The sequence below is a fragment of the Rhinatrema bivittatum genome, chromosome 6 (assembly GCF_901001135.1).
Source record: "Rhinatrema bivittatum chromosome 6, aRhiBiv1.1, whole genome shotgun sequence".
Taxonomy (NCBI): domain Eukaryota; kingdom Metazoa; phylum Chordata; class Amphibia; order Gymnophiona; family Rhinatrematidae; genus Rhinatrema; species Rhinatrema bivittatum.
Window position 1 is genome coordinate 243059575 of NC_042620.1, and position 22633 is coordinate 243082207.

Here is a 22633-nt window from a genome sequence, read left to right on the forward strand (position 1 = left end):
GCACTCTTCCTAGCCAGGAAAGCCTTGTGCATGAGCAGAATAAATTCTGGGGAAAAGCCCTGTGGGTGATCAAACCTATGCTCAGGAATACTAGACTCTGAATCCTCTCCTCCCCATGCTCATCCTCAAGCTCCTGCCCCGCTGGAGAGAGAGAGAGGAGGAGGGGAGACAAAGGATTCCCGGCCGCAGTCCTTTGGCTGCGATCCCCTTCGGGAGCAGCAGAAAAGGAGACCCCCACTTTGGCCCCTGCCGCAGGCCCTGTGGAGCAAAAGGCCCTCCTGGCCTTTGAAACCTTAGTGGAGGATCCCTCCCCCACCTGAAGCACAACCTGTGCAGAGAGAGAAGGAATTTAATCAGGTTGATCAAAGCCCGCAGGCCTTACAGGCCTCCATGTGTGGCTTCTCTGCCACGAGGCCCGGTCCCATGTGCACCGCTGCACCACATGGTTGCCCCGCCGAGAAGCACGCCCATGCCGACACCGATGGCGCGCGGGAAAAAACAGCAGTGACCTGAACACCACACACCAAAATAGGCGCACAGAACTCTTTCCCCGCTGTGGAAAAAACCAGAAGCTTCCACCGGCACAATCAGTTCCCACTCCCCTACTGACCATGGCAGCTCTGGGGGTCGACCGTCCTGGCACTACCCTGCAGGCCGATTTTCCTGACTCTAAATTTGCTGCGTCACTACACTTTTTTTTTTTTTTTTTTTAAACAAACGACAAGCAAGCAAAAAGGGATTCTTCCCTGAGAAAGCCAGCAGCGGATAGGAGGGGACTTCGGGGCACGAAGAGGGAGCCAGTCCCCTGGCTATCAGGGACACTGGAGGTAGCGGGAAACAATAGCCAAGGGTATTTAACCCCCTGTTTGCCTGGTTCAACCCGAGGGATGGCCATCCAAGGAACCTGGCACTTCGGGGAGCAGATCAAAATCTCCAAAACTCCAGAATCAGTCAGGACTACAGGTTTGCACCTCTACCATCTGCTGGACACGGAGAAATGCTGAGGGACTGCAGGTGGCACTCTCGTTTACGGAGCAGTGCCTCAAAGTTTTTGTTCTCTGCCTCCATCTTCTGGTAGGGATGCAAAGCCCACTTTTCTGGACTGATCTGGGTGCATTCAGGAAAGGTGCAGTCATTGGCTCCCGATCAGGGTCAGAGCAGTTTCAACTCCAATGCTGGCCTTGAAGGCAGCAGCAGAGCTGTTTGGAAGAGTGGAAGGGCAGTATGCTGGTAAGGTGGGGAGGAAAATAAAGGATGTAGTGGAAGAGAACAAGAGAGCTGAAAAAGGGAGAGAGTACAAGAAATATTTTTTTTTGTGGTGAAGGTGTACATGGTGAGTACTCATCTACCCTGGCAAGCAAGTCCTGGAGAAATTTTAAATCGTATGCGAGAAGGAGTTTGGCTGAGCTGCATGAGAGAAATAGTAAGAGGACATTTCCACATCCCTGTCTGAATATCAAACATAAAAGCCAGATGTACTATTTTTTCTTCCAAACACACAATAGGAAAAGCCCTTTAATGCAAATGACTGAATTTATAGCCATCCCCCCCTAATAGACATGGCTACAACAGCAGCCAGAGAACCAATAATGGTTTTTCATAAAAAGTCTCTGTAATTAACCCTTGGATGAGAAGGCTACTGTGACTGTAATGAAGGAATTTCTGGGAATGTATACTGCTGCATATTACTTCCTTTGGAGAAAAAAAAATAGGAACATGACAACAAAAAATAGGGTCCTGTGTAAACACCAAAGTAACATCTACACGTGGGCCTCACACTACACATCTAAGAGGTTCGGAACCAATGGGTACCACTGCAATGGCTAAGCTAGAGGGGACATGGGGGTGGGACTATTCAGAGGAAAATCCTTTGTGAAAAATAAATAAATAAATAAATATAAACTCCCAAAATCAAGAGCAGAACTTCTACTTCTGTGATCACTATGTTTTGGGTTTTTTGATCACAGTTTTCTCCTTTTCCTCTGGGATTCCAATTCAATCAGAACAAGAGCTGGGCCCGAGCTCCAGCACCCTGAGCCTTCATCTGCAACTACATGAGGATTAAGGCATCTAGTAAATTCATAGTACTGTAATTAGGGATAAATAATGAGCATTCTGCATTAGTCATTAATTAAAAGCCAGTTGTATGCTCTCTCATTTAATTCCATGATTCATTTAAATTCTGAGCTCCCAGGTTTTCTTTCTTTGACCCTTCATGTGTGGATTAAAATAGGAGTGGGTTTGTGAAGTTCCCTTTTGAATTCTTTTTTTTTTTTTTGGCAGATTTTCTATTATGACTATTCTGCTTTTGAATGTATCAAGACCTTGATGGTTTTGGGGCAGATTTTAAAAAGTACGCCTGATTTTATAAGATACGCGAGTAGCCGCGCGTATCTTATAAAATCTGGGGTCGGCGCGCGCAAGGCTGCGCAAAATTGGTAGCCTGCGCGCGCCAAGCCGCACAGCCTGCCTCCATTCCCTCCAAGGCTGCTCCGATTTCGGAGCGGCCTCGGAGGGAACTTTCCTTCGCCCTCCCCGCACCTTCCCCTCCCTTCCCCTACCTAACCCACCCCCCCGGCCCTATCTAAACCCCCCCCCTTACCTTTGTCGGCAAAGTTACGCCTGCTTTCAGCAGGCGTAACTTTGCGCGTGTCGGCCGGGTGCCCCGCTCCGTGGTCCGGTCCCGGGGGCTGTTCCGGAGGCCGCGGCCACGCCCCCGGGCCGAAACCACGCTCCCATCGCCGCCCCCAAAACGCCACGCCCCGCCCTCTAAACGGCGCGTCATCTCGACACGCCCCCGACAGGAAGCCCCGGGACTTACGCGCGCCAGCGGCCTATGCAAAATAGGCGCGTGCGGGCCTTTGAAAATCCGCCCCTTTATTTGCTACTACAAGGGAGGTGGGAGTTAAAATGAAATTGTGGGAGAAAGACATGCTTGAAATGTAAAACCCAGGGAGGCAATTTTATTTATTTAAAATCTTTTCTATACAGTCATTAAGTTGTTTACCATCATAACTGTTTACAGGCTGGCACAAATAGGCAAAACAAATGTTAATACTTTAACAGAGGTGCCAATAGATAACCGGTAACATAATTTCATACAATATCTATTTGAATCATGTCATATAATGTCCACTGAATACATGTCTCCTAGTTAGCTTACATGTAATTCGTTCTTGTACTTTCAGGTTAAATCATTATCATTTACTATTCAAAACACATTTAATCGGATTCAATCTTGTAACCTTGTAAATAATTTGCTGTAAGTTATATCCCCCTCTTCTCACCTCTAACTCCCAGTTATTTATTTCCCTGTTTTAATGTAACTGTCACTCTCCTTACAATGCTCTTGTTTCAGTTGTTTTGAGTTATCACGTTTCTTGCACACTTTGTTAAATGTAAACCGGTTTGATGTGATCCAAGTCATGAAAGCCGGTATAGTAAAAAATAATAAATAAAATAAATAAATAAATCTACTTTTATCAGTGAGAGTTTAAAAATAGTTGCCAGTGGCAAGTGTAACTAGTCGTTTGATGCTGATTTGTAACGCCAGCTTTTCCTTACTTACTTTCTCTGTTCTCTTTGTAAAAGGTCTGTTTGAAAAGCCATGTTTTCAGACTTATTTTGAATAGTTTGAAATTTCCCTGTAATGTTTGCTGGCTCCACTAAATTCCAATCTTTTTGAAGCCAGGTATAGAATATGCCGATAAGACTACTGAATACTGAAGTGGTTTGGTCAGATAAACTCTTGTATTTACATTTTATGATTAACCTAGGACACTGGGTAGTGGCTGAGGGGGGGGGGGGGGGGTGCGCAAATTTTTTTGTCTACGGCTTTGTTACTAGCAAAAAAAACTGTTCTAATGTCATGGAAGGGGGGAGTAGGTACTAGTATATGAAACATGGACTGCCTATTGCACCAAATGGCACTTTTCGAGATGCAAAGACAAAGATATTTCTACTCCATGTCAGAAATCTAATTTGAAGGGATAATTTCAATTATGGAAAAAATAAGTGTACTGTTGTGAAGCAATCTATTCTGAGGGGTATAATCTTCCATTGTAATTGTGATTTTGAGGAGGTAAAAAAAGGATGAGCGTATGCACTGTACCTAGGTTACATTTTATTTCTATTGTATGGAGATGTATTATATGGAATTTAGTATAATGTATATGTTTCAAACACATTTAAAAAAAAAAATCTGTGTGGCATTTTTCATCTTCTCCTAACTCACTTAGCCTAGTTATTGTAGCGATGGTTCTTGGCCATGGGAGACACCATTGTGCAATGACTGACACCCCCCTGGTGCTGTGAATGCTGCTTTTACAGTGGAAGACCTGAAACAGGAATTGAGCCCAGATCACGCCGAACTGGCTCTGCTACAAGGAAAGCAATTCTAGGATAACCATCAGAACAAAATATTACATTAAAATACAGGTAGGACTCTGCAATTATATAAAACTTTCAGTTTAAAACATGGAAAATATCCTTATCACTGCTCATCATGATGAAAAGCAAGTTAGCTTACCATAAATGGTGATCTCTCTCAGCTCATAGAGCTTTTGCTCTACTGAGCATGTGTGGGAGTTCATACACAGGCATTGCTTCACGAGCCCTTGATTGATTTTAGAGCTAAGTTTAGGTAGGTAGTCACAGGCAAGTGTACTGCATGGTCAATTTATCCTATCTATGGAAAACACAGTTTATGGTAAGCAAACTTGCTTTCTTTGTTGACAAGCTGGGCAGAATTAGCCATGACAGGTGGGAAATCCCAAGCTGAAGGTTGCAGCGGAGCACTTACTGAAAAAGCAATTCAGATTCCAACAGAGAGTGGACTACTAGGTGAACAGGCTACACAAAACTGTTTGTCAAAATTTACTGCCACTTCTTGATAGAATGTCCAGATAGTGATAGGACGTGAAGGTGTGCATGGATGACCAAGTTGCTGCTTTGCAGTTGTCTTCAACAGATATGGCTCACAAATGAGCCACTGAAGCAGCCATGTCTTTTCACCTGATGAGCCTTAACAGAGTCTCAATCTGGAGGCCAGCGAGAGCATAACAATACATGATACAATCTGCTAGCCAACTGGACAACATAGGCTTGGCAACTACTAAGCCCAGTTGGATTAGGATCGTAAGAGAACTCTGATGATGTAATTGAATTCTATTTCAGTAATAAGCTAAAGCTGTCACAGTCCAAAGAATGAAGGGTTCTCTCACCTTCATGTGCATATGGCCTTGAAGAGTATGTGGGTAACACAATGGCTAAATATGAAAAGCTGACAACAGGTAGGAATTTTGTGTAAATGCAGAGCAGCATTCTACTGTGGAATAATTGCATATAAGAAGAGTAACGAACCAATGCGTGAAGCTCACGGACTCTTCTGGTTGACATAATCGCAATAAGGAGTAGTACTTTCCATGTGAGAAATTTCCACAAAACTGACTCCAATGGCTTTAAGGATGGCTTCATAACCTGTGCCAGATCCCATGGAACAGGTAGATGGGTAACAGAGTTTTAGTATACCTTAGGCCTTTCATAAAACTTTGACACTAAAAGATAGTGGATATCTGTTTACCATCTACTTGAACATGGTAGGCTGCTATGTCACTGAGATGCACCTTGCTTGATCAGGTACTGAGTCCTGGGGAGGACAGAATGTATAAGTTCCAAAGCAATGACAATGGTTTGGCATGTAAACAGGTCCATGGAGCTTTGTTGACACCAGCATGAAAACAGTTTCCATTTAAAGTAGTAAACCATTCTAGTTGAAGGCTTCTAGTATCTACTGGTAGATGCTAGTATGTCTTCAACCTTTTTGCTTAAGGAAAGCGATGCGAACGCTCAAAATCCAGGTAGTCAAGTTGAGAGAAAGGAGGTTTGGATGATACAGACAGAATGCTCTTCTTGAGTCAATAAGGACATATTGATCCCTAGAGGGACGGCAGGCTGATAGTAGGAAAATCACACTTGTCTGGGCCATGCTGGTTCAATAAGTATTAAGTGTGCCCAGTCCTTGAGCACTTTTTGCACTGTCCTGATTATCAGCAGAATCGGTGGAAAAGAATACAAAATCTTTGAACTTTTCTGTTTTTCTCCAACAATAAAAGATTAAGGGATGTATGTACCCAAAGGTCAAACAATCTGTCAGCTAGGGACCATTTATGAGGATGAAACATCCTGCTGAGGTGATCTGCCAACTTGTTGGAAATTCTCGGAAGGTAAGTCACTTGCAGAACAACTTGATGGTTGCACGTTCATTCCCATGGCAGAGTCCATGACCCTTGTGCTTCCTCGCTTGTTGACATAAAACAAGGCTTCTTGGTTGTCAGTTTGGATTAGAATTCTTTTTTCTTTGAGTAGCTGCAAGAAAGCAGTCAAGGCACATCTGATTGCTCAAAATGCCAGCAGGCTGATTTGGAACTTTCGTTCTACTGGTGACCAAGTTACCTGAGTTCTAAAGGGATCCATGTGTACTCCCCCCATCCTTTGGTGTACACATCTGTTGCTAATATTATCTGATGGGGAAGTCACTAACACAGCTCTCACTATTTCCTGCTAGATACTCACCAGAACTGTCAAAGGTTGAGTTAACTGGCTCCATTGGGAGTAGAGGCCTCATTTTAGGACTCATGTGTGGAGGTGACAGAGAGAGGACATGAACTGCCACTGCTATGTAACCCATAACAAACAGCATCTCCCTGGCTGTTATTTTATCCGTGCTCACCAATAAATGAGCTAGGGACCTGAGAATGTCCACGATCTACCAAAAGAAACAATTTTACTGAAACAGGACCAGGGTTGTTTTCTTGAAATTTATTAGGAACCCTAGGGATTGAATAAGTTGAATTGTCTTCCAAAGAGAGGACAACACTCCCTCCTCCTGGGAAGTCACCATAACTAGCCAGTCATCCAGGCAAGGGAAAACACAGATGCCCTAATGGAGATGCGCTGCTACTACAGCTAGGCATTTGGTAAAGATCTTCAGTGCCAGTGAAAGACCGAAGGGGAGCATCTGAGTGAGAGTATTTCACCACAAAGCATAGATAATGCCAAAGGGAGGGATGATGGGTTTATGGGCATACGCGTCTTTCAGTTCCAGAGCAAACATCCATACCCCTGCCTGGATGAAGGGCAGAATGGTATACAGGGAGTTCATCTTGTTCAGACTTTGTAAATCCAGGATGGGTCTCAATGTCCCGGATTTCTTAGGGATAAAGAAATAGTGGGAGTAGAGCCCCTGGTCATGTTGGTCAGGTGGGGCATTTTCTATTGCCTGCTATTTAAGAAGCGACTCCTCCTTCAGGCAGAGTTGTGCTGAGTAAGACGGATCCAGATTGAAGGCTGAGCAAGGACGTCAGGAGAAACGCAAATGTTAACAAAATTCCACAACCTTGAGTACCCAGTGATCCTCTGATTTTGCACCACCCCTCCAGTTACAGACAAGTTCTCCCACTTACCACAGGAGCTGAATGCTGGATTTGGAGGTTTGTCAAAAACTTGGTCCAGGTTTCAGTAGTGCTGCTTTCGGTTGGCGCCTCACACACTGCTGGCTTCGAGCCAAAGTTATTGCTCTTGTGGAAGCAGAAGAGCAACATGGAAACACTGGAATTGTCAGAAAAGGCATCTCTGAAAGACTGAATGCTTAAAAGCAAAGTAGGGCTGCCTTGAAGTTGACTGTTCTGAACTGACAGCGTGTGACTGGCCTGCCACATGTTGCTCCTTGATCTGAACGAATGTGTCTCTAAATTTGTCTCTAAAGAGATGATCTCCTAGGCAGGGAATATCCACTAGCTTACCATGGACATGATCGCGCAAACTGCTGGCCCTTAACCAAGCCATTTGGCGCACTCCAATTGAGGTAGATGATGAGAGGGCAGTCGGTGAAACACTATATACTGAGGGAATGAGAGGGCCTATACATTCTTCTGCATCTAAGAGCAGCTGCAGTTATGCAGATTTTCCCTTAACTAGGGAAAGGAACAATTACATAATAAGCCCAATAATAAGGTTTTTCAAAAGCATTTAAGAAACTTTTTATTGAGGTATATTTCTGAGACAATACAGGTTGTTTTTTTTTTTAAACTTATTTTATGTTAAATGTCTTGCTTTTATCAGATTATATTTTATGAATGTATTTCTTGTAATCTACCCCAAACATAACACATGGAGGAGGCGGAATATAAAACCTCAAATAAATACAAGTACTGTACCATGTAGAACTGGTGTGCAGAAATGTGAGCATTAAGCATGGATCTCTGGAATACTCCCCCCCAGAGTTGGCCAGCAGTCTAGGATCTTTCCCTGAAGTGCTGATTTCTTTGCTCACTTTAGCTCAGACTCCACCATGACTGATTGGTAAGGCAGCTGCACCACCCCAAATCACAGGGTTTTCTGAACTCTAGACTTTAGGTCTAATTTCATGGCTATTGGAGTGCAGGAAACTGGATTCTCCCAAATTCTTGTCTAATTTTTGAAAGACTGAATGGAACAGAATGGTTGGCTCTGCTGGGGTATCCAGAATCTACAGAAGGGCAAAGACTTCCGTATGAAGGAAGTCTTTGCCCAATTATGATGTAAGTGACTAAGAAGGAGCTCTTGGTTGCAAGTATTCCTAGGGAATGTCCTTCAGCGTTTTGGATTCCACTGCGAGATAATAGTGAGGACACAAACTCCCTCGTGGGGATTCTGATGGGGTTCTCCTTGGGTTGGGGAAAAGGGACTCCTTCCCGAAGGAGCAAATCCAATACCCTGGAGATGAGAGGATGAAGAGAGCCCTCTATGTCTTTAGCCACCAGGGAGGTAAAGAAAGTCTTAACCAATTCTGCCACTTATTCTAAGAGCTACCATGTTCTCTGGCCAGCCACTGGGAGTGGAACATCCTCTTCAGAAACTAAGATGGAGTCTTCTTGAAAAACCTCTGGACTTTTCAATAATTGCCTGGGGGGGGGGGGGGGGGGGGAGGTGAGGGTGGTTAGAAATTAAGTGCACCACCAAAAAGATGGGATCTGGTATCTCTAGACAAAGGCCTTGCTCAAATAGCCTCAATGGGGAACTAACCCTTGAGAGAAGAGGTGGTAAGAGGAGCACATCTCCCTCCACGCAGCTTATCTTTCCTGAATGAGTCAAAGGGATTGGTGATCTGTGCAAAAGCTGCATTGGCAGCACTAAGATAAGGTGCATCATTCGTAGTCTGTATTGCTAGTGGCGAGTTCTGGTGCCGCTTCTTCGCACCGATGGAACATTTTCTTTTTACTTGGCCCCAAGCCGCATGGTGCTCACGGAAAGCTTGCAGACACTTGAGAACTGCACTTTGGCTGTTTGCTCGACCCTGACCTTGGCTTGCTCCAATGATGCGGGAAGTCTACTTGAGTTGCTCCTGCTCAATTGGTCATCTGAGGCGGCTCTGGACTTCTGAGATCTGGGAAATATCCAGTTAGATTGGTCATGGTCAGTTCCTAGGCACAGGTAACAAATGTTGTGGCCACACATGTAATCCTTTAAGCGACTGATGTTGGGTTTCTTACAGAGGGTCATTTTCTATGAAGAACTTTTTTTTTTCCTTATGAAATAGCATTGAAAAGTGCTGTTTGTGGGGCTGCCGAGGCAGCATAGTAGTAGGTCAAAAGTTATAAAACTGATGATACCAAGAGATAGAGTATATGTCTGTGATGATACTCTGATGAAAAAAAAAAACCGAGGCGCTCACAAGACAACTCCCACACATGATCAGTAGAGCAGAAGCTCTGAGGTAAGAGAGAAGGGCCCGTTCAGCACCATCAGATGAAGTTATCCACGTGCCATGGCTAATTCAGCCCTGCTTGTCAACAGAGAACATAAGAACATAAGAAAATGCCATACTGGGTCAGACCAAGGGTCCATCAAGCCCAGCATCCTGTTTCCAACAGTGGCCAATCCAGGCCATAAGAACCTGGCAAGTACCCAAAAACTAAGTCTATTCCATGTAACCATTGCTAATGGCAGTGGCTATTCTCTAAGTGAACTTAATAGCAGGTAATGGACTTCTCCTCCAAGAACTTATCCAATCCTTTTTTAAACACAGCTATACTAACTGCACGAACCACATTCTCTGGCAACAAATTCCAGAGTTTAATTGTGCGTTGAGTAAAAAAGAACTTTCTCCGATTAGTTTTAAATGTGCCCCATGCTAACTTCATGGAGTGTCCCCTAGTCCTTCTACTATCCGAAAGAGTAAATAACCGATTCACATCTACCCGTTCTAGACCTCTCATGATTTTAAACACCTCTATCATATCCCCCCTCAGTCGTCTCTTCTCCAAGCTGAAAAGTCCTAACCTCTTTAGTCTTTCCTCATAGGGGAGTTGTTCCATTCCCCTTATCATTTTGGTAGCCCTTCTCTGTACCTTCTCAATCGCAATTATATCTTTTTTGAGATGCGGCGACCAGAATTGTACACAGTATTCAAGGTGCGGTCTCACCATGGAGCGATACAGAGGCATTATGACATTTTCCGTTTTATTCATCATTCCTTTTCTAATAATTCCCAACATTCTGTTTGCTTTTTTGACTGCCGCAGCACACTGAACCGACGATTTCAATGTGTTATCCACTATGACACCTAGATCTCTTTCTTGGGTTGTAGCACCTAATATGGAACCCAACATCGTGTAATTATAGCATGAGTTATTTTTCCCTATATGCATCACCTTGCACTTATCCACATTAAATTTCATCTGCCATTTGGATGCCCAATTTTCCAGTCTCACAAGGTCTTCCTGCAATTTATCACAATCTGCTTTATTAAACCAGAGAATGCTTTATTAAACCAGAGAATGCTTTATTAAACCAGACTGAAATAATAGTGCTACTATGTACATTTTACTGCTTTTATGATCTTACCTAAAGCTTGCTTTGATTTGGCTGCTGCTGTTGACATAACCTTTGTATTTCATAGACAAAGACAAATCCCTTAAATCATAAAGCCTTATTCTGGAATCATTAGATGTCACCAGTATCTACAAATAATAAAATTAATTGGAAAAAAAATGTTAACATATAACAAAACAATGACTATATAATCAGAAATCCATGAGGCAATTTTCAAAATGTCTTTATTTGGATAAAGATTGAATCTGCTTTATATCTGTGATCTTTGTACCAATTTTCAACGTGCAAGTATGTGCATAGTTTTGTTTTGAAGTTTTCAACCTGTGTAAAGCACATGCTGTCACTTGCACTTGCTTTTTCTGCAGGTAGATTTTTGCTGGAAAAGTATTTGCAAAGATTTGAAAATGCCATCTACATTTGATCTTTTCCTTCCCCAATTTAAATTTGTTCCTGGGAATGCCTCCATTCAATGTGGCTAAGTGTCACATTTAGCTGTACTAAGGAAGGGCAATTTTCAGACCAATAATGTGGTGGGTAAAATGTTCTTTACCCATAAAAACTGCATAAAATTGCTTTGTCTTCCTCAGGTGCCTCTTTTTACAAACAATCCCTTATAAAAGTTATAGCTGTCCAGTTGTAACTTATTTTAGGTATAAACTGAGTGTTAAAAAAGAAGGCATGTGCTAAATAAAAGCCTGTATCTTTTAGGAATGAATTGCTAGTTTATTTGGAAATCTATTTCCAAGTGAAATTGTAAAGGATATGGCAATGCCGGTAATAACTCGTAAAGGCTGTCACACTGCACTAACAATATAAGCACTTTTAGTATAAGCATTTGTATAGCAAACATGCACCAATTAACTTGCCACTCAAACACAGCATGTGGATCATAAGTACATGAAATCAGGGAGAACTACTCACTCCTCTTTCACAATGAATATTTACATTCTATTCAATTTATTATTTTAATTTATAGGATTTTCTTTTGATCTTAAAGCCTGGTCAGCTTCTTGAAAATATAAGTGACTTTTAGACTATATGGAAGGGAGAGAAATATACAAATATGCACTAGAAAATCTTGGTAAAAATATCAGATTTTCAGATATAAAAATGCTAGCTATGCTGTCAAGCACAAGATTTCTTTAAACTACAGGTAGTAGGACCTGGCTATGCAAGAAATATTTGTCACTATTTCTAGGCTGCTGAATCAGAAACCAAAAGAGAAGATATAAGATTCTTCCAGATCAATGAAAGAATGGATTATTTAGAAGAACTGATATGCTGAGGGCAATTTTGAAACTCCCAGTAGAACTGCAAGCTCATTTGCAAAGAAAACCTCTTGCAGAGTTTCTCTTTGACAATTTGGTTGGCACTTGTAATCTTGGTACAGAAGTTAGGGATGTGCATTCGTTTGACAATAATTCGTCATGGATCAGCAACACCGAAAACAGATTCCATTTTCCCCGAATTTTCGGGGAAAAAAAATCGGTTTTCGGTTAGCGCGCGCTAACAAAAAAGCGTTAATTTGTTACTTTTTGCTACTTTTTTGTTAGCGCGCACTAATGGGAGTTAGCATACACTAAGCCGAAAACAGAATTTTCACGAAAAAAAAAAACCACTGATCCGCGGGAAAACGAGATTTTCCCGCGGCCACACAAACCCGAAAGCGAAAACGATCGTGCACCCGATGCACATCTGAGTACTTTGCACCTACACAGGAGCAGGTGCAAAGTAAGCACAGAAATTTCTAAATGAGATCACTGCATGTAATTTCTTGTCCTGACCTAACCACCCCTTTTACTATTCTGGTAAAAGATGTGCATGCTGAAACAGTACATGTACTTTGGAAGTGAGAGGGAGCATGTGAGGAACTCTCAGAACACCTTAAAGGACCAGGTACAGCTATCTGTACCGGTCCTCCTTAAATCCCAACCCAGCAAGGGATTCTGGGATAGGTTGGATCACTGTAAGCAGGGATGAGAGACCAGGGCCAGAGGGATGAGGGAAATCCAGAGAGAGACAGCAGTCATGAGAATATGAACTGTAAGTTACAATTTTGCTGAAGTGCACAAACCAGCTAACTTGTTTTGTTTACTATTGCTTAACAATAAATAAGCTTATAAATATTGTTGTCAGAGTCTAGCTTGAGTCTGTTCTCTGGCTAGTCCTGACTGTTCGGCATCACATATGTCACAAGTGGCATAACTCACCTAAAAGCAGAAAGCACGGGCAAAACCCACAACCGCATAAAAAAAAAAAATCTCTACAAAAAAATGTTTTTTTTCTTTTTTCTTCTGGGACTTCCCAGTTTCACTCTCCTAAATGAAGCTATGACAGGCTAAAGGGGGTAGCCCTGTCTGCACAGTCAGAAGTCAAACATTGAGTCAGGGCTGAACAGGCCAGCACATTTTGTTTTCTCACTCTCCTGTCCGGAGAGATTCCCAGTAGGGAAGTGGCTCAAAAAACAGGGAAGATGGAGCAAGTAATCCAGATCTTTGCTACAGGGCAGCAGCAATTGCTGAACACCATACAAACTCAAACTGACCAGCAGCAGACACTGGAAGAACAACTTGTGCAGCAAAATGCAGCGTTAATTCAGGTAGCACAAGCTGTGCAGACTGCTGTGTCTGGTTTAACCCAGGCGAACCCTTCCTCACATCCTTTTTAAAATGAAGGCAGGTGAGGACCTGGAGGTCTTCCTGAAAAACCTGAGGGGACCACCTGCCTTTTGGCTTGGTCCAAAGCTAACTGGAATACGTACTTGGCTATCTTACTCAGAGGTAGAAGTCTAGCAGCTTTTCAAGCAGCCAACCCAGACGGGATGGCTACCTATGCGGATGTCAAGGCCACTATCCTGGAAAGAGCCAGGTATACCTCAAACATTCTGGCAGCAGTTCCAGCAGGGATTCCTGCAGCCTGGGGAGATCCCTGAAGTCTGTTTCGTCGCCTGAAGAATGCCAGCTGGAAGTGGCTACAGTCGGAAGCAAAGACTGGACTAAAAGCAGCTAGACAGGTGCTTCTGGAGCAATTCTTAGAATGGCTTGACCGGCTTATGCAAAACTGGATCTGCCGACACACAGGGCTCACACATTGGAAAGAGCTCTAGAACTGGTGGACGCTTTCCACCAGGCGCAGTTAATGCCCAAAGTGGTAAGGAGGCTAGAAAGACAGCCCGCACAAACTTTCTGGCAAAATCACAGAGAGTAAAGCTTCCCAGCAGCGACCCTCAGAAGTGGAGAGTTCATCTTCTGTACCAAGAATCCAGGCCACAGTCTCTTCCATGTACTTTAACTGTGGTCGGAGAGGCCAATTAGCAAGGGACTGCCAATTTGAGGGGCCTGCAGTTATGGATGTCAGCTTAATGATCTAGCCAACACTAGACTGTAAAATCTCTGGGGATAAAGGAAAAACTCCAAAGTAGGAAAATCCTCACCCTGGAAGAAAAGTACTTCAGGGTGTTCAAATAAGTCCAGGAACGAAACTCTGGCAATTTTTCCTTTTGTGTCCCTTTGGGTGGGGAATGGTCATTAGGAGGACCACTGCCCATTTAGAAAGGATGAAAATAAAGAGCCCTCGAGGAGAATGACTAAAGGCAAAGAAACCCACACAGCGGGCATGCTCTTTTTGTAAAGACCATAATGTCTATGGTTAGATGACCTAGAGTGCAAACACAAGCTGGAGGAACAATGCAAAAAAGAGAAGGGGGCAATAACAGAACCCTAGAATGAGAATGAAAAAATGGGAAGGAGAGAGGGTGAACATGTTCGCAAAGCTATAAAATTGTAGTTTAATGGATATCCCTCATTAGTATTACAAGGAGTTTGTGATCCAGGTGGAACTGGACCAAGTCCCCACCCAAGCATTGGTGGATTCGGGGTCTGGCAAGACTCTTGTTCGTGAGGACCTCCTCCACAAGAAAAGAAAATTAGGTTCTTACCTTTTGCTAATTTTCGTTCCTGTAGTACCGAGGATCAGTCCAGACTCCTGGGGTTTTGCCCCCCCTCTAGCAGATGGAGACAGAAGTTTATAAACAAAAAACTCCGCCTACATATAGGCTGGTGCCACCTACAGTCTGGCAGTATTACTGAATGTCAAAGTAGCAGGATAACCCGCAACAATAACCCAAAGAACACTGAAGATTACCTCCAAACTAAGCCAAACTGACGCTTAACTCCACCCAACTGGGTACCGAACTCGAGGTAACCAACAAACAAACATATTTCAGCAAAAAACAGCACACAGACCACACATCCTCTCCCGGCAAACAATCGCAATACTGGGCGGGACTCTGGACTGATCCTCGGTACTACAGGAACGAAAATTAGCAAAAGGTAAGAACCTAATTTTCTTTTCCCTGTACGTACCAGGATCAGTCCAGACTCCTGGGATGTACCAGAGCTTCCCTTACTGAGGGTGGGAGCCGGAGAGGCCTGCTCTAAGCACCCCTTCTCCAAATCCCGACGGCCCTGGCGCCTTCACATCCAAACGATAGTGCCGGGCAAAAGTATGGACTGACTTCCAAGTGGCCGCCCTACAGATCTCCTCTGTAGGAATATGTTGGCATTCCGCCCAGGATGCCGCCTGGGCGCGAGTCGAGTGGGCTTTCAGACCCACCGGCAACGGCTTCCCCGCCAACAGATACGCTGAGCGAATGGTTTCCTTCAACCAACGAGCAATTGTAGTCTTGGAAGCCGCTTTACCTCGCCGGGGACCACCATGGAGGACGAACAGATGATCGGAGACCCTGAACACATTAGTACTCTCCAAATAGTGTAACAAGACGCGCCGAACATCCAGCTTCCGCAGGTCCCTAGCTAAGGGATCCGAAGACTGTCCCTGACCGAACGATGGCAACTCCACCGTCTGATTGACGTGAAAGGACGAAACCACGTTTGGTAGAAAAGACGGCACAGTACGCAAGGAGACTCCCGAATCCGAAATCCTCAGAAAAGGCTCTCGACACGACAGAGCCTGCAGCTCAGAAATCCGCCGCGCCGATGCCATAGCCACCAAAAATACCACCTTGAGCGTCAAGTCCTTAAGAGTGACGTGTCGCAGAGGCTCAAACGGTGCCTTACACAGCGCTTTAAGAACCACATTCAAATCCCAAGACGGACACGGAGGACGAAACGGAGGGCGTAACTGTTTTGCCCCCCGAAGGAAACGCACCACATCCGGATGCTGCGCTACCGAAACTCCGTGCACTCTCCCCCGAAAAGATCCTAGCGCTGCCACTTGCACCCGCAAAGTACTACAGGACAGGCCCTTAGCCAGCCCCTCCTGGAGAAACAGCAGAATATCCGGAATAGTCGTCCGGGTAGGCGCTGTGCCGCGATGCACACACCAAGTCTCAAACAGTCGCCACACGCGCATGTACGCCAGAGACGTAGACTTCTTTCGGGAATGCAACAGCGTGGACACCACGGAAGGCGCGTATCCTTTAGAGCTCAACCGCTGCCTCTCAAAAGCCATGCCGCTAGACAAAAGCGATGCACCAGGTCGAAACAAACGGGCCCTTGATGGAGGAGATCCGGCAGAAACGGAAACCGAAGTGGCCCCTCGACCGCTAGATTTACCAGATCCGCGAACCAGGGCCTTCTTGGCCATTCTGGAGCCACCACGATCACCTCCGCCGGATGCTGCTCTATGCGACGCAGCACCCGTCCGATAAGCGGCCACGGAGGAAACACGTAAAGTAACACATCCCTCGGCCACTGAACTACCAGTGCATCCACTCCTTCCGCCAACGTCTCCCGGCGACGAGAGAAAAATCGAGGAGCCTTTGCATTGCGGAATGTGGCCATCAGGTCCACCGCTGGTGTGCCCCACCGATCGCAAATGAGCCTGAAGGCGGCCTCCGCGAGCTCCCACTCCCCGGGATCCAACCAATGCCGACTGAGAAAATCCGCCTGGACATTTTCCACCCCGGCTATGTGGGAAGCCGCGATACTGCTCAGATGGGCCTCCGCCCATATCATCAACGACCGAGCTTCTGCCGCTACCGGCTGACTCCGGGTTCCCCCCTGACGATTGATATAAGCCACCGTGGTCGCATTGTCCGACAGAATCCTGACGGAACGCCCGCGGAGAAGCGGGAGGAACTTCACCAGAGCTAATCGCACCGCTCGAGTTTCCAACCGATTGATGGACCACGACGCCTCCCGAGCCGACCATGTTCCCTGAACCGCTCGACCGAGACAGACTGCTCCCCAACCGAGCAGACTGGCATCCGTGGTAACCACCGTCCACGACGGAGTTTCCAACGAAACCCCGCAACTCAAGTTTTCCTGGCAGAGCCACCATGGCAAGCTGTCTCTGGCTTCCTGGGTCAACGGCAGGCTGAGGAAAAATTCCTCCGAAACCGGGCTCCACCGGGAGAGCAACGCGGACTGCAAGGGACGCATATGTGCAAACGCCCATGGAACTAACTCTAGCGTGGAGTTCATAGAGCCCAAGACCTGCAGATAGTCCCAGACCACTGGGACCGGTTTGTTCAACAACCTGCAAATTTGTCTCTGTAGCTTGAGGATACGCTCTTGCGTTAGGGCCACCGTGCCTTGACACGTGTTGAACACCGCCCCCAAATACTCCAGGGATTGCGACGGCACCAGATGACTCTTGGCCAGGTTGACCACCCAGCCCAGTGAGCGTAACAGGTGCAGCACCCGCTGAATCGCCAGCTGACAAAGAGTCCTCGACTTGGCCCGAATCAGCCAATCGTCCAAGTATGGATGCACCAACAGCCCCTCCTGGCGGAGTCTCGCCGCCACCACCACCATAATCTTGGTGAACGTGCGCGGAGCCGTTGCGAGGCCAAATGGCAACGCTTGAAACTGGTAATGTTGTCCCAGTACCGCAAAACGGAGAAACCGTTGGTGCTCCCGTCGAATCCCAATGTGCAGGTACGCCTCTGTGAGGTCCAGAGAGGCCATAAACTCTCCTTTTCTGACCGACGCGATCACGGACCGCAAAGTTTCCATTCGAAAACGCGGAACCCTTAGACACTTGTTGACACTCTTCAAGTCGAGGATGGGACGAAACGTCCCCTCCTTCTTGGGTACCACGAAATAAATGGAATACCGGCCCTGTCGGAGTTCGCCGGACGGAACCGGAACGACGGCCCCGAGGTCGCGCAACCGCGCCAGAGTCTCCCGCACCGCCCGGCGCTTTTCTGAAAACCCGCAAGGGGACACCAGAAAAGCCGGAGCCGGACGGCGTGAAAAATCTAACGCGTAGCCGTGTTTTATCACCTCTAGGACCCACTGATCCGACGTAATCTTGGTCCATTCCTCGTAAAACCGGCTTAACCTGCCGCCAACCGGAGGAACCGAGGAACGGACCGGCCTCACTTCATTGTGCTGGCTTACTGCCCTGTACAGCCTGACCGGCACCCGGACGGCCGAAGCGACGCCCACGAAAGGACTGCGAGTACGATTGTTGGCGGGCCGCACCGTGACGGAACGAAGAGTTCGATCCTCTCGCCGCACGAGTTCTACGGCCCCCACGAAAACGCGACCGAGCGGCTGGAGCACCCCGGAAGCGGTATCTATCCTCCGGTAAACGGTGCGCTTTATTCTCCCCCAAGGATTCTAGGATATCCTCCAACTCCTTACCAAAGAGCAACTTCCCCTTAAAGGGAAGAGAGCCTAACCTAGCCTTGGAGGTACCATCCGCCGCCCAATGGCGAAGCCACAATAGTCGCCGCGCCGCTACTGCAGAGACCATGGTCCGTGCCGAAGTGCGCAGAAGATCATAAAAAGCGTCCGCACTATACGCGATGACCGCCTCCAAACGACTCGCCTGTCTCGCCTCCTCTGTCGATAGAGACTCATTCGCCAACAGCTGCTGTGCCCAGCGTAAACCGGCTCGCAACGAAAAATTACTACAAACCGCGGCCCGGATACCCAACGCCGAGACCTCAAAGATACGCTTCAGTTGAACCTCTAACTTCCTATCCTGTATATCTTTGAGAGCCGTACCACCCGTTACCGGGATGGTGGTCTTTTTGGTAACCGCCGCCACCGCCGAATCAAGTTTTGGCAGGCGCAAAAGTTCCAAAACGTCCTCCGGCAGTGGATATAATTTATCCATAGCCTTAGCTACCTTGAGTCCCAAATCCGGAGTATCCCACTCCTTTAACATCAAATCCGATGCCGAGAAATGTAGTGGAAACGCCGACGAGGGACCCCTGAGGCCCAAGACAACCGGATCCGTCTGACCCAGACGAGATTCTACCTGGGGAAGTGGGATTCCCAGTTCCCCCAGGATTTCCGGGATGAGGGGCCCTAGCTCATCCCTATGGAACAACCGAACTACCTTCGGATCGTCCCCATCCGCAGCGTGCAGAGTCCCTGCATCCTTAGGCTCCAGCTCTTCATCCCCCTCAACCCCCCTCGGGGGCTGGGATGGGCAGTCGAGATCCTCCTCCGGATCCGCCAGCGCCTCTGACTCTGACGAGGAGAGCGAAGGCCCCTCCGCCCCCCTGGAACGAAGAGGCCTTGGCCTGGGCCGGGGCCTAGACAGCCCCCCTCCCCCCGTACTGGATTTTGGGGCCTTGACCGCTGGCGCTCCGCTCTCAGAAGCCGGGACCCCGGGACCTCTCTTCCGAGCCAGGCGGCGAGCTTTAAACGCCTTATGCATCAGTAACACGAACCGCGAGTTAAAGGAGGAGTCCGATGACCCCTCCTCCTCTTCCCCATCCTCGGGGGAATCATCCGCAGGAGACCTGGACCCTAACGGCCCTTCTTCGCCTCCAGACACCCTCTGGGGGGACAAACGCGGTGGGTCCCGCACCTGAGCGCTGGTCTGCCGGCCCGCGCTAACCTGTGCTGCCCGCGCTGCGAAAATGGCCGCCGTTCCCGCCGAAAACGCTGGCAAAATGGCCGCCGTCCCTGACGAACTCGCCGCCGTCCGCTCCGGGAACGCTGCTACCTCGCGGTCCTGCCTACCCCGCCGAGACGCCGAAGTCACCGCCGACCCTCCTTCTCCGCCGCCCACGCACGCGGAACAGAGGCTGTCGCGCGACAGCCTCCCTGCCGCGGACCCGCAGGCCCTGCACGATGCCTGCCGAGGCATCTTCACACTGCCGCGGCGAAAAGGAGGCGAACGGAGGCAGAGAGAGAAGAAAAAAAAAAAATCAAGATTCTCCCCTGATCGGCGGGTCCCAGCCACCGCGAGCAAGCACAGCCTAGCAAGCACAAGCACACACAGCACACACACAGCAGACAAAATAAATGAGAAACAAAAATTTCTTTTTTTTTTTTTTTTTTTTTTTTAACTGCTTACCTCGTATCCGGAGCCGGCTGGGGGGAGTGAGCCGGGACCCCCGGTATCACCCCCAGCCCTGTGGAGCCGGTACGTGGGGCTCTCCCACTCCTCGGCTGCCTCTACCAGGGGGAACAGTCCCCTCAGGACCCTAACTTCCCCTGGGAGGCGGGGATTGGGACCAGCAGGCAAGCCTCTGCGGTCCCTTCCCACTAGAAAACAAAACACCAACCTTTCCTACCTTTTTTTTTTTTTTTTTTACAAAAAAAACCACCTAACCAACGTAGGCCTAATACAGACTGTAGGTTTTGCACCCTCTCCACCTGCTAGGAGACAGAAGAATACTGCCAGACTGTAGGTGGCACCAGCCTATATGTAGGCGGAGTTTTTTGTTTATAAACTTCTGTCTCCATCTGCTAGAGGGGGGGCAAAACCCCAGGAGTCTGGACTGATCCTGGTACGTACAGGGAAAGAGAGATTCCTACCTACAAACAAGAATACCCAACCAGTTAGGTTCTGCTGACGACCATGTCAGGTCAAGCCATTATGGAAGTGGGAGTCCTTCCTGAGCTTCCACACCCGGTTATTCTGGGACACAGTTGTCCCCAATTTATGAACCAGTAGGCCCAACTCACTGGGAATAAGAGTAGTCCATCCAGGGGTGGGTCCATCAGCGAGGAAGAGCCGTTAATTAGCCTGGGCATGGCTGAATGCCCGGCCTGACAAGGCCGAGCTGAGGGGGGAGGGTATGTGAGGGAGCATGTGAGGAACTCCCTCAGAACACCTTAAAAGACCAGGTACAGCTATCTGTACCGGTCCTCCTTAAGTCTCAACCCAGCAAGGGATTCTGGTATAGGGTGGAACACTACAAGTGGGGATAAGAGACCAGGGCCAGAGGAAAAAGGGGTCCAGGGAGAGAGTTAACAGAAGTCTTGAGAATATGAACCATACGTCACAATTATTTTGTTGAAGTGCACAAACCAGCCAACTTGTTTTGTTTACCATTTCTTAACAATTTATTTATTTATTTAAAATCTTTTCTATACCATCGTTAAGTTAATTTACCATCACAACGGTTTACAAAAAGGCACATAAAGTACTAAAAATTATTTGGTATAGATAACATATTATAGACGTGCCATCAATGAGCAGTACCAGGTTCTTTTAATATAAAACTCTGTGTGTGTGTTGAGTTTTGTTTACATGTAGGTTGAAAGTCTCTTTTGCAGTTCATATATAAAGTTAACACTAATATGTATTCAAGGGTGGGAAAGAAAAAAAGGAAAATTTAAAAACTACTTGCTCGATGCTTACTTACGAGCTTATTTGTTTTCTCCGTTCTCCTTATCAAAAGCCTGTTTAAAGAGCCAGGTTTTTAGACTTCCTTTGAAAAGTTTACAGCTTCTCTGCAGTGGCACTGAATTCCACAATACAGGTCCTGCCAAAGACAGTGCTCGCTCCCTTACTTGTGTGAGTCGTGCTGATTTAACAGACAGAACAGTTAGTAGTGCCTTATTAGCCGATCTCAGATTTCTGTGTGGTACATGTAAACGTAGTGCTGTGTTCAGCCATTCCGCTTTTTCATCATGAATTAATGTATTGTACATAGTGCTTTATATTGTACTCTTTGTTCTATAGGGAACCAGTGTAGTTCTGCAAGTGTTCCAGTAATGTAGTCTCTCTTCCTTTTTCTTGTCAGTATTCTGGCGGCAGAATTTTGCAATATTTGAAGCGGTCTTAGGGTCACCTGTGGTAATCCTAGTAACAGGATAAACAAGCTTATAAAGATTGTTACCAGAGTCCAGCCTGAGGTCTGTTCTCTGGCTAGCCCTGACCACTCAACATCATAGGGAGTAATAACTAAACCACACTTGTAACCAGGTAAACACATTTGCTTGTGTAAAAACAATTGATTATTGCCCCCTAAGTATGTAGATGGTAATGAAAATTACAGTACCTTATTTTCTCCAGGTAAAGGTTCAATGCCAGTGATTTTTCTTCCAACTTTGTTTCGCCCTCTGGTAGAACGTACATGTATCTGAGTGTGGTATTTCAAGTGCTAAATAAAAAAACCATACTTTAGTAATATGAAATATGCAGTAGCAGCACGTCTACTACTGCATCCTCATTCACTTTCAGGCCGATACAGTACGGTGCGCTCCGATGGAGCGCACTGTTAACCTGCCCTTGGACGCGCATTTTCCCTTACCCCTTATTCAGTAAGGGGCGGAAAATGTGCGTCCAACCCGCGGAATCTAATAGCGCCCTCAACATGCAAATGCATGTTGAGGGCGCTATTAGGTATTCCCGCGCGATACAGAAAGTAAAATGTGCAGCCAAGCCGCACATTTTACTTTAAGAAATTAGCGCCTACCCAAAGGTAGGCGCTAGTTTCTGCTGGCACCGGGAAAGTGCACAGAAAAGCAGTAAACATGGCGATATTAAGTCAGAGGTCCCGAAGGGTAAAGAAAAGTAGAAAAAAAATTAAAATGGGCCG

The 22633-nt window shown here is 46.6% G+C and overlaps 1 protein-coding gene across 1 annotated transcript in view; it reads right to left on the bottom strand.

Moving 5' to 3' along the window:
* WDR44 (WD repeat domain 44) overlaps nt 1-22633 on the bottom strand; it is a 150325-nt gene that overhangs the window by 44364 nt on the left and 83328 nt on the right. The window contains exons 16-17 of the mRNA XM_029606697.1: nt 22094-22195; nt 10885-11000 (exon numbers count right to left, since the gene is read on the bottom strand). Coding sequence (XP_029462557.1) covers nt 10885-11000; nt 22094-22195 — 218 coding nt within the window. The remainder of the gene's footprint in view (nt 1-10884; nt 11001-22093; nt 22196-22633) is intronic.